Source organism: Babylonia areolata, chromosome 2 (genome assembly GCF_041734735.1).
Source record: "Babylonia areolata isolate BAREFJ2019XMU chromosome 2, ASM4173473v1, whole genome shotgun sequence".
NCBI classification, from domain to species: Eukaryota; Metazoa; Mollusca; class Gastropoda; order Neogastropoda; family Buccinidae; genus Babylonia; species Babylonia areolata.
Window position 1 is genome coordinate 18159271 of NC_134877.1, and position 12500 is coordinate 18171770.

A 12500-nucleotide genomic window follows, 5' to 3' on the forward strand; every position below is an offset into this window, starting at 1 on the left:
TTCCTCCTCCCCCTTCCTCCTCCTTCGCCCCTTCCTCTTCCTCCTCCTCCTCATCCTTCTGCTCCTTCTCCCCTCCTCTTCCTCCTTCTTCTCCTTCTTCTTCTCCTCCCCCTCCTTCTTCTCCTACTTCTCCTCCTTCTTCTCCCTTCCTTCTCCTCCTTCTCGTCATCCTCCTCTTCCTCCTCCTTTTCCCCCTCCTCCTTCTCGCCATCTTCTTCATCCTCCTCCTCCCCCCCCCGGCTGTCACCCACAGAGACAACGATTGGGACTTCCTGTCCCTGCGCTTCTGGGTGGGCATCTGGACCACGGGGTTCCTGCTCCTGATGGTGATCTTCAACCTGAGCGCCCTGGTGAGGTACCTCACCCGCTTCACCGAGGAGAGCTTCGCCTGCCTCATCGCCCTCATCTTCATCGTGGAGGCCTTCTCCAAGCTGGCGGAGATCGGCAAGGACGAGCCCATGAGGCTGCATGCCGGCGAGGATGAGGTGAGTGTTGGTTTGTGTGTCGGTGTGGGTGACTGAAGGACTATGACTCTCAAGCTTAGGAGGCAAGGTTGCATTTTGGCTCTTAGTGCTGCAGCCTCGGGGAGGCTAGTTGGCCTTTTGGGAACCATCCCCAACGTCGATTGTCCTAAAATCCCTCTTGGCCGAGGGAGTGGGGGTGTAACTTGGGCAAGACACTCTCCACTATAGGGAAATGCCGCTGCTGCTGCTGCTGCTACCTACTCTCTACTATAATCCGATTCTAGCCCAGATATCCAGGACAGGACAGTTGCCTACTCTGCTGTTCTGATGGACATAGTCGGACATGACTGACTATCATACACGGGTGTGTGTATGGCGGGGGACGGAGGAGTTTGTGGGGGTGGGTGGAGCGGGGTTGTGAGGGTGTAGAGATCTGTGTTAGTGGGTTGTTGGGTGTGGATGTGGTTGGTGGTGATGGTGGTGTGGGGTGGGTTGTCGTGTGTGTGTGTGTGTGTGTGTGTGTGTGTGTGTGTGTAGGGGAGAGCCTAGGGGTGTGGGTTGGTGGTGAGTGTGGGCTATTGGGATGGTGGGTGACTGTGTGTGTGTTGTAGTGGTAGTAGTAGTAGTAGTAGTAGTAGTAGTAGTGGATGGAGAGACATAGAGAGATTGGGGAGGGGTGGGGGTGGATGTGAGGGATTGATGTGGAGGGGTTGGTGTGGGTGGGTGGTGAACGTGTGTCTGTAGTTGTAGTAGTAGTTGTGAAGACATATAGACAGTGTGTGTGTGTGTGTGTGTGTGTGTGTGTGTGTGTGTGTGCGCTTGTGTGTGTGTGTATATATATATATATATATATATATATAGAGAGAGAGAGAGAGAGAGAGAGAGAGTGTGTGTGTGTGTGTTTATGTTTGTGTGTGTTTTCTTGGGGTGGGTGGGTGCGCTGTGTGGGTGACGGTGGCTGGCTGGTGAGCTGGGTGGGGTTGTTTTTTTTGGAGGTGATTGGGCGAGGTGGCTTGGCTGCTGGATCTTTTGTTGGAGGACGAACCCGTGAGGTTTTACGCGCGACGAGTTTGGTATCATTATCATCTCGCTCGTTAGTGGGCGTTGCTTTTAATACTACTTTTCTGGGTGGATTGTTTAAATTTCCGCTCGTTTGTTTATCCGGGCCCCCCAGCCCCCCCCCCCCCTTGCCTGCCCCCCCGCCCCCCCCCACCCCCCACCCCCCACGCAGGATATATAGATAGATAGATAGATGTGTGTGTGTGTGTGTGTGTGTGTTTATTTATTTGCTTATCTATCTGTCTATCTATCTATCTATCCAGTTATTCATTTATCTATTTATTCATTTGTGGGTATATTTATTTATTCATATTTTTATTTTTTTATTTATTTATTTATTTATTTTTATCTATCTAATTGTTTATCAGTTCCTTCATTAGTTCATTCGTTCATCATCATCTTCTTTTTTTTTTTTTTTGTTTCTCTTCTCTCTTCAAAATACTTCACAAACCAAGGTCTTCTGGCCAATCTGCCACTGTGTGCCCAACACCACAGTCGACAGTCTCAACTCCACCACCGCCTACACCACCACCACCACCACCGCCGCCGCCGTCACTACTGCAGCTGGCACCACCACCACCTTGGCGCCCCTCGTGGTCAACGGCACGAGCTTCGCCAACGCCACTAACGAGACGTGCGTGCAACTGCTGCGGGGCACGTGGGAGTGCCGCAACGAGTACGTGTCGGACGTGTTCCTGATGTCGCTCATCCTCTACTTCCTCACCTTCGGGCTGTCCATGTTCCTTGTGCGCTTCCGCAACTGGCCCTGCTTCCCCACTTTCGTGAGTTAAAAAAAAAAAAAATTAATTTGTTTATCATTAAAAAAAAAAAAAATCTAAATTCCGTTCATTATTCACGAATACAAGTTCAAACGATTGTTGTTGACTCACCAAACCCTATTTCTCAACAACAACAACAACAACAACAACAGCAGCAACAACGTCAACAACAACTCCCCCCCCCCCCCCACGCACACACTCACACACAGTTAAAAAAAATAGTTATATATTTTTTTTAGTACTAAATTCCGTTCATTATTCACAAGTACAAGTTAAAACTATTGTTATTGACCCATCTAACCCTATTTCTCAACAACAACAACAACAACAACCCCCCCCCCCCCCACTCACACACACACACAAATCGTAATGATGAATGCTTTCTAGATTGAACTCGACAGTTAAGATGCATCTTTCAGAGTCAATATGCGTTCTTGTTTTGTTTGTTTTCATGTGGGTTTTGTTGTTGTTGATGATGTTTTTGTTTTCATAAATACAGTGAATTTGTCATATTTGCGTTTGGGATGAATGCCCACTCTCTACTGGCATATACACATGGTGCAATACTGTGTGTCTTGTTTGTTGCTTTTTCTTCTTCTTTTCTTCTCTTCCTAAAAAAAAATGTAAGTCTTAACCAAACACTTGGTGTAGCCATTGTATAGAAAAAAGGAAAAAAAAGCGCCCCCATGGAATTTCCTAATATATATATAAATATATATATATATATATATATCTGGACTCGTTATTAGCATTTTTGTTTTATTATTCTTTTAATTCTGATTATAAAAAAAAAAATCATTCGATGACGATAACGGTAACGATGACCTAAACATGTCATGTGACATACAGGTTCGTCAGCTGATCGGCGACTTCTCCATCCTCATCGCCATCATCGTCTGTGTGGGCATCGACGCTGCCGTGGGTATCCCAACTCCCAAATTGACTGTGCCTTCGGAATTCAAGGTACGTGTATACACACGCGCATACACACACAGATACAGACACACACACACACACACACACACACACACACACACACACACACACACACACAACTATCTTGTGTGTTCCGGAACTACACAACAAAAGTCTTCTTCTTCTTCTCCTTCTTCTTCTTCCTCTTCTTATTCGTGGGCTGCGACTAGCACGTTCACTCGTATACACGCGTTGGCTTTTACGTGTGTAACCGTTTTTACCCCGCCATGTAGGCAGTCGTACTCCGTTTTCGGGGGTCTGGGGTGGAGCTGTGTGCCGGATATGTTCTTGTTTCCATAATCAACCGAACGCTGACACATATTACAGGATCTTTAACGTGCGTATTTGACCTTCTGCATGCATGCGTGTACACACGAAGGGACCAGCAGGTCTACGCACCTGTTGACCTAGGAGATCGGGAAAAGAAATCTTCACCCCAGGTGCCCAGACCGGGATCTTCTTCTTCTTCTGCGTTCGTGGGCATCAACTCCCACGTTCACTCGTATATACGCGAGTGGGCTTTTTACGTGTATGACCGTTTTTACCCCGCCATGTAGGCAGCCATACTCCGCTTTCGGGGGTGTGCATGCTGGGTATGTTCTTGTTTCCATAACCCACCGAACGCTGACATGGATTACAGGATCTTTAACGTGCGTATTTGATCTTATGCTTGCGTATACACACGAAGGGGGTTCAGGCACTGGCAGGTCTGCACATATGTTGACCTGGGAGATCGTAAAAATCTCCACCCTTTACCCACCAGGCGCCGTCACCGTGATTCGAACCCGGGACCCTCAGATTGAAAGTCCAACGCTTTAACTACTCGGCTTGCGCATGGGGTTTTGCGAAGATGAGGCATCTGCTCCCTTTAACTCTTTCACAGCCCCAGCGCCAGATATTTTCAGAAACGATGTTCTCAGGTACAGACTTCGGTTCATGTCAAAACTACAACAAAGTGGACTTGTTCACTTCAAACACAGCACAATGGGCAAAGGTCAGTCGTTGTTCGTTTGGTGGAAAACTGGCTGCAGCTGTCAAAATTTTGTTACAGTATCATCAACATGACCCTTCGATGTCGACAAAAGTCGCCTGTGGCGGTGAAAGAGTAAAAAAAACCAATCGCAGTAGATGTTGTGCGGTGTGGATAAAAATGGATTAGTCCGCATGCTTAGGGACCTCCAGGAAACTGAAACTGAACCCTTCTTTTTTTTCTTTACCAATGGAACAAGATTGTTAACTAACAAACTGTTAGTTGCTGTAAAACAAGACTGACTTTTGTTAAGAGGCGTCCTGACGCTTCAGACCGCAAGTTGTGGCATCAGGGACTGTGTTGTTGTTGCTAACTGGTCTGAAACGGGAGACCCTTCTTATCAAAGGTGAGTCTTGTTCTATGCCTTAAGATTTTTTTTTTTTGATGATGATAAGAATCATAATGATAATGACGATATTAACAACAACGACAATAATAATGATGATAATAATAATAATAATGATAATAATGATAGTAATAATAATGATAATAATAATGGTGATGATGGTGATACTACTTTTACTACTGATGATGGTGATAATGATGATAACGATGAGAAGAAGAAGAAAAGAAGAAGAAGAAGAAGAAGAAGAAGAAGAAGAAAGAATTTTTTTTTTAAATAATGTAAATTGTGAGTTCTTATACAGTCAGCAAACCACCAGACGTGTATTATGTTACCGCTGAACGTGGGTTTTTGTCCTGGTCTTTGTCCTCTCTCCCTCCCACCCAACCCAAACACCCACGCTCCCCACATCCGACCAACCACCCCACCCACACCCACCCACCCCCACGCACCAAAACAGCCGACCCTGTCCGAGGTCCGTGGCTGGGTGGTGGAGCCCATCTCCGCCGAAAACCCCTGGTGGCTGTACATCGCTGCCGGACTGCCCGCTCTCCTGGCCACCATCCTCATCTTCATGGACCAGCAGATCACAGCCGTCATCGTCAACCGCAAGGAGCACAAGCTGGTGGTAAGACGCTTTTCTTTGGTGGGGATATTGTGTGTGGTGGTAAGACATTTTGGGTGGGACGTTGTGGTGGTATTGTGGTGGAAGGACATTTTGGGTGGGACGTTGTGGTGGTATTGTGGTCGAAGGACATTTTGGGTGGGACGTTGTGGTGGTAGTATATATATATATATATATATATATATATATATATATATATATATTGTGTGTGTGTGGGGGGGGGGACATTTTGGTAATAAGACATTTATCTTTGGGGGGACGTGGTGTTAAGATATTTTGGGGACATTGTGGTAATACGACATTTAGGATATTGTGGTAATAAGACATTCTGGGGACATTATGGTGGTAAGACATTTTGGGTGTGACATTGTGGTGACATTGTGGTGGTAAAACATTTTTTGGGGGGTCATTGTGGTGAGATTTTGGTGGTGAGAGATTTTGGGTGTGACATTGTGGTGGTAGGGCCTTTTTTCGGGTTGGGGGTGGGGGTTTGAGTGGGGGGGGGGGACATTGTGGTGGTAAGACATTTTGGGGAAACATTGTGGTGGTAAGAGAGGTTTTTTGGGGGGCGTGGGGGGTGGGTGGGGGGGGCATTGTGGTGGTAAAACATTGCGGGGGGAGGGGGGGGGGGAGGGGACATTGTGGTGGTTAGACATTTCGTGGGGGGGCATGGACATTGTGGTAGTAAGGCATTTTATGGGGGGACATTGTGGTGTTTAGACTTTTTTTTTTTGGGGGGGGGGGGTGGGGTGGGTGGGTGGACATTGTGGTAGTAAGACATTTTATGGGAGGAGATTGTGGTGTTTAGACATTTTGGGGCATTGTTAATTCATTAAAGCTTATCCCATTATGCTACCAGCAGCAGTACAACATACATGACTCAGCGTCAGTATCACATTTAGTTTAGTGACCCCACTTTCTCAATCCAGCAACATTACTGCAACAAAGTCATAAACAGAATAATGAGAAAAAAAATAAGTTTGAAAAAGAAACAAACAAAAAACAAAAACCCGATGTTTTTTGCCCACTCCATGTGCGTAAATGTATGAAGAGAACTTCGATGGAAATGATGAAGTTGCAAGCGTTACAAGTGTTTAAAACAGGAAAATTTTGTTTAATGTCCCGTCACACATACTGGCGATTATAAACATTTTGTTTAAGTATTGATTTTTTTGATTTTTTTATATTTGAGTACTATCGTTTAGGAGAGGGGGGAAGGGGGATGATGAATGGTGAGTTTGGGTGGAAAACCGAGTAAATGCAGGGTGGAATTTGAAATGCGTTTAAAAGACAAACTCCGAGATAAAAAGAAGAAGAAAAAAAGTTGCGTTCTGACATTGTTGGCATTGAAAGGGTTGAACTAAACTAAACTGCCTTGTCTACCGATGATGACTCCCGCTTGCAGAAAGGCAAGGGTTACCACCTGGACCTTCTGGTGGTGTCGGTGCTGGTGGCTGTCCACTCCCTGCTGGGTCTGCCGTGGTATGTGGCCGCCACGGTCAACGCCATCGCTCACGTCAACTCCCTCAAGAAGGAGTCTGAGTGCACTGCCCCTGGCGAAAAGCCCACCTTCTTAGGATGCAGGTCAGTTATAAGAGAGAGAGAGAGGGGGGAGAGAGAGGGGAAGAGAGAGGGAGAGAGGGGGGAGAGAAAGGGGGGAGACAGAAAGAGAGGGAGGGAGAGAGGGAGAGAGAGAGGGAGGGGAAGAGAGAGGGGGAGAGAGAGGGAGAGAGGGAGAGAGAGAGGGAGGGGAAGAGAGAGAGAGAGAGGGAGGGAGAGAGAGGGGGAGAGAGAGGGAGGGAGAGAGAGAGAGGGAGAGAGAGGGGGAGAGAGAGAGGGAGAAAGAGAGAGGGAGAGAGGAGGAGAGAGAGAGGGAGAGAGGGGAAGAGAGAGGGAGAGAGAGAGGAGGAGAGAGAGAGGGAGAGAGAGAGGGAGAGAGGGGAAGAGAGAGGGAGAGAGAAGGAGAGAGAGGGAAGGAGGGAGAGAGAGAGAGGGAGAGAGAGAGAGAATCGGATTCAGATGGTTTATTCATTAATTAAGGCCATAGATAGGGATGGTTCCCAAAGGCCAACTAGCCCACAAGGCTGCAGCACTAAGAGCCAGTGCAATTTTGCCTCCTAGTTTGAGAGTCATAGTCCTTCACAAAAGACTAAGCTGTAAATGGTTTCCCATTGACTGGAGAAACAATTGATAATACACCTCTCACTTTGCTGTTGGCCCAAAGGCCCAACACTCGGTTTATATCACAGATTGACATAAGTTTGCATTTACATATATAAATATGATACCAAATTATGTATAGTTCCGTCATCCGTAGATGCCAAGAGAGAGAGAGAGAGAGAGAGAGAGAGAGAGAGAGAGAGAGAGGTGGTGTTTTGTTTTATTGTGCCAGTCAGTTTAGAGTGTGCATGATTGTGAGGATTTGTAGTGTAAAAGATGAAACAAGATTGTCTGTGTGTGGTTATCAGGATGATTTGATGATTGTGGAGACCTGCAGGACTATGTATGGTTCTAATGGTTCGGTTCGTGGAGATGGATGAGACAAGATAGAATGTACAGCTAAGATGATTAGTTGTTGTTTTCTTTACTTGTTTTATATACATCCAAGGTATGATTTTAAGAAAAAAATATTATGGCAAGCAATCGCATTCTCAGACTTAATATTTGGATTCTTTTGAAAACAAATACTCTGATGGGCGCAATAGCCGAGTGGTTAAAGCGTTGGACTGTCAATCTGAGGGTCCCGGGTTCGAATCACGGTGACGGCGCCTGGTGGGTAAAGGGTGGAGATTTTTACGATCTCCCAGGTCAACATATGTGCAGACCTGCTAGTGCCTGAACCCCCTTCGTGTGTATATGCAAGCATAAGATCAAATACGCACGTTAAAGATCCTGTAATCCATGTCAGCGTTCGGTGGGTTATGGAAACAAGAACATACCCAGCATGCACACCCCCGAAAACGGAGTATGGCTGCCTACATGGCGGGGTAAAAACGGTCATACACGTAAAAGCCCACTCGTGTGCATACGAGTGAACGCAGGAGAAGAAGAAGAAGAAGAAGAAGAAGAAGAAGAAAACAAACACTCAAACAAAAAAACCAAAAAAACCCTGATAACTTTTTGTTGTTTTTGTTGTTGTTGGACAGAGAGCAGCGAGTGTCTGCCCTTTTTGTGGGCATCCTGAGCGCTGCCGCTGTGTTCATCACCAACATCTTGAAGGTTAGTCATGCACGTGAACAACGTTCAAACACATTAAAGAAAGCTCTTGTGTGCAAAGTGCCCCCGTTCCCCCTCTCTCTCTCTCTCCCTCTCTCTCTGTATGTGTGTGTTTATATCTGTGTGTCTATGTGTATGTGTCTGTGTGTACGTGCGTGTGTGTGTGTGTGAGCTTTTAATCAATATATCATTATCGTTATCATCATCATCATCATCATCTTCATTATTATTATTATTATTATTATCAGCAGCAGCAGCAGCAGCAGCAGCAGCAGCAGCATTATCAAAATTCAGAAGGAATTACAATAGCAGACCAGTGATACGATTCACAACTTCTTCCGCCTCAACACGCACACACACACACACACACACACACACACACACACACACACACACCCACACACACACACACACACACACACACACACACACACACACACACACACACGCACGCACGCACGCACGCACACGCACACAAACACACATATTATATATATATATATATATATAGAGAGAGAGAGAGAGAGAGAGACGCTAGTTTCCATTAGTAGTAGCAGTTGTAGCAGCAGCAGTAGTAGTAGTAGTAGTTGTTGTTTTTCTCAAGGCCTGACTAAGCGCGTTGGGTTACGCTGCTGGTCAGGCATCTGTTTGGTAGATGTGGTGTAGCGTATATGGATTTGACCGAACGCCTCCTTGAGCTACTGATACTGATACTGTTACTGTTGTTGTTGTTTTTTGTTGTTGTTGTAGTATCATCATTATCACCCACAGCATCATCATCATCATCATCATCACTTCCAATGCGTGCAGGTGATCCCAATGCCAGTTCTGTACGGAGTCTTCTTCTACATGGGCTGGTCTGCCCTGGGGGGCATGCAGGTACAGTATCTACCTCTAGCGCTATTACTCCCACTACCACTACCACTACCACTACCACAAAGAGCAATGACTGAATGACAGTCATGTCCGACTATGACCATCAGGGCAACAGAGGAAGCAACCACTGTCCCGACTGTCTGGACTGGAATTGACTGATTAACTCTCTCAGTACGGCCAGTCCTCTCTTCTCCTCTACACAGACCCCTCGGATGTCCAGTGGGTGTCTGAATGACCCAACCTTTAGCTTCCTTCCGTCGTAAGAATTGTGGTATTCTTTGTCAACATTCACCTCTTCAGTATAAGAGCCTTCCTCTTGCAATGTTTTGATGATGGTAATTGGGGTGAAACGCTGTTAACGTCGTCTCTTTCGCCGTTCGTATGGAGAGAGTTAAACGAGACTTTCCTGGAACAACGATAACCACCCACAGAGCGTAGCCCCAAGAGAAAGTAGCTGACATTTGTATTTGTATTGCTTTTTATCACAACAGATTTCTCTGTGTGAAATTCGGGCTGCTCTCTCCCCAGGGAGAGCGCGTCACTACACTACAGCGCCACCCCTTTTTTTCTTCTTTTTTCCTGCATGCAGTTTTATTTGATGTTGTTTTTTTTCCTATCGAAGTGGATTTTCTACAGAATTTTGCCAGGAACAACCCTTTTGTTGCCGTGGGTTCTTTTACGTGCGCTAAGTGCATGCTGCACACGGGACCTGGGTTTATCGTCTCACATCTGAATGACTAGCGTCCAGACCACCACTCAAGGTCTAGTGAGGGGGAGAAAATATCGGCGGCTGAGCCGTGATTCGATCCAGCGTGCTCAGATTCTCTCGCTTCCTGGGCGGACGCGTTACTTCTAGGCCAACACTCCACTTAAGTTGAAGTTCAGTATGAATTCTACCCGTGAGAGGGCGCCCCGAAAGAATCCTGGTTTGAGTGTGCGTGCTAGCTATCTGGACAACGTCGCATTGGGTATAATGTGAATGCCGTGGAGAGTTTCCTGTCCAAGTTACACCCCCCCCCCCCCCCCCCCCCGCCCCCCCGTAGCCCCCCCACGCCCCCCCCCCCCGTCGCCCCCCCCCCCCCCAACACCCCTACTCTTTCAGCCAAGAGGGATTTAGGACAGTCGGTGTTGGGATCGTCCTAACTAGCCCCCCACCCCACCCGCACCCCACCCCCACCCCCTGCACCCTCCGGCAAGGCTGCAGCACCAAGAGCAAGTGCTGGCAGTCTTTGCTTCCTAGTCTGAGAGTCATAGTCCTTCCCTTCCCAGAAGACTAAGCTGACAGAAGAATTACCATTTCTGTGGAGAAACCATTGATCATACAGCTCTCACTGTGGCTTCTGGCCCAACTGTAAGCTTATGTCAATGTGATGTAAGTGGAGCGCATCGCTAACATCACCACAAAAAGCGGGGGGGAAAAAATGAAGAAAAAATAGAAGAGCGAATGTCCACGAGTTCGAGTCACATATTGGGGTGTCATGAATTGTCACCCCCTTTCCCCTCCCTCCACTAGACTTTCAGTGGTAGTCTGCTGGGCGCTAGTCTGTTGCATGAGACGAAAGCTCGAGGTCCCGTGTCGTGTGCAGCATGCAGTTAGTGCACGTGAAAGAACCTACGGCGACCAAAAGGGCTGTCCATGGCAAAATCCCATTTGATATCAAAACTAAATTGAAAGAAAAGAAAAAAAAAGATAGAATAAAATAAAAAGGTTGGCATTGTACTGTGGCGACATATTCTCCTCGGGGAGAGCAGTTCGAATTTCACCTGGATAGAGAAATATGTTGTGACAAAAGTTATGCAATACAATACAATACGATATAACACAATACATTTTACAAAAGAAAAGAAGATTATTCATTTATTCATTTATATATTTATACATTTATTAGTCATTAATTCACTTATTCGTTTATTCGTCTATCTATCTATCTATCTATCTATCTATCTATCTATCTATCTATCTGTCTGTCTGTCTGTCTGTCTATCTATCTTCACTGTGTTTTCTGTTTGTTTGTCTGTTTGTCTATCTTCACTGTGTTTTTTGTGTTGTTGGTTCATTTATTTATTCATTCATTCATTCACTTACTCATTCATTCATTCATTTAGTCATTCATTAAATCGTTGCTCTATCTATCTATCTATCTATCTATCTATCTATCTATTTATCTATCTATCTATCTATAATGTGTATTTAATTTTATTCATTCATTCATTCATTCATCCATCCATCCGTCTTTCTATCTATCTATTATCTGTCTATCCATCTATCTATCTTTACTTTGTTTTCTGTCTGTCTGTCTTCATTGTGTTTTCTGTCTGTCTGTCTGTCTTCATTGTGTTTTCTGTCTGTCTGTCTGTCTGTCTGTCTTCATTGTGTTTTCTGTCTGTCTGTCTGTCTGGCTGTCTGTCTTCATTGTGTTTTCTGTCTGTCTGTCTGTCTGTCTGTCTGTCTTCATTGTGTTTTCTGTCTGTCTGTCTGTCTTCATTGTGTTTTCTGTCTGTCTGTCTGTCTGTCTGTCTTCATTGTGTTTTCTGTCTGTCTGTCTGTCTGTCTTCATTGTGTTTTCTGTCTGTCTGTCTGTCTGTCTTCATTGTGTTTTCTGTCTGTCTGTCTGTCTGTCTGTCTGTCTTCATTGTGTTTTCTGTCTGTCTGTCTGTCTGTCTTCATTGTGTTTTCTGTCTGTCTGTCTGTCTGTCTGTCTGTCTGTCTGTCTGTCTGTCTGTCTTCATTGTGTTTTCTGTCTGTCTGTCTGTCTGTCTGTCTTCATTGTGTTTTCTGTCTGTCTGTCTGTCTGTCTGTCTTCATTGTGTTTTCTGTCTGTCTGTCTGTCTGTCTGTCTGTCTGTCTTCATTGTGTTTTCTGTCTGTCTGTCTGTCTGTCTTCATTGTGTTTTCTGTCTGTCTGTCTGTCTTCATTGTGTTTTCTGTCTGTCTGTCTGTCTGTCTGTCTTCATTGTGTTTTCTGTCTGTCTGTCTGTCTGTCTGTCTGTCTGTCTGTCTGTCTTCATTGTGTTTTCTGTCTGTCTGTCTTCATTGTGTTTTCTGTCTGTCTGTCTGTCTTCATTGTGTTTTATGTCTGTCTGTCTGTCTGTCTGTCTGTCTTCATTGTGTTTTCTGTCTGTCTGTCTTCATT

At 45.7% G+C, this 12500-nt stretch overlaps 1 protein-coding gene across 1 annotated transcript in view; it reads left to right on the forward strand.

The window, feature by feature from the left end:
• Positions 1-12500, forward strand: part of LOC143298698 (electrogenic sodium bicarbonate cotransporter 1-like) — a 72005-nt gene that overhangs the window by 53705 nt on the left and 5800 nt on the right. Inside the window, exons 14-20 of the mRNA XM_076611595.1 lie at positions 254-485; positions 1979-2305; positions 3152-3265; positions 5111-5278; positions 6681-6859; positions 8422-8494; positions 9302-9370. Coding sequence (XP_076467710.1) covers positions 254-485; positions 1979-2305; positions 3152-3265; positions 5111-5278; positions 6681-6859; positions 8422-8494; positions 9302-9370 — 1162 coding nt within the window. The remainder of the gene's footprint in view (positions 1-253; positions 486-1978; positions 2306-3151; positions 3266-5110; positions 5279-6680; positions 6860-8421; positions 8495-9301; positions 9371-12500) is intronic.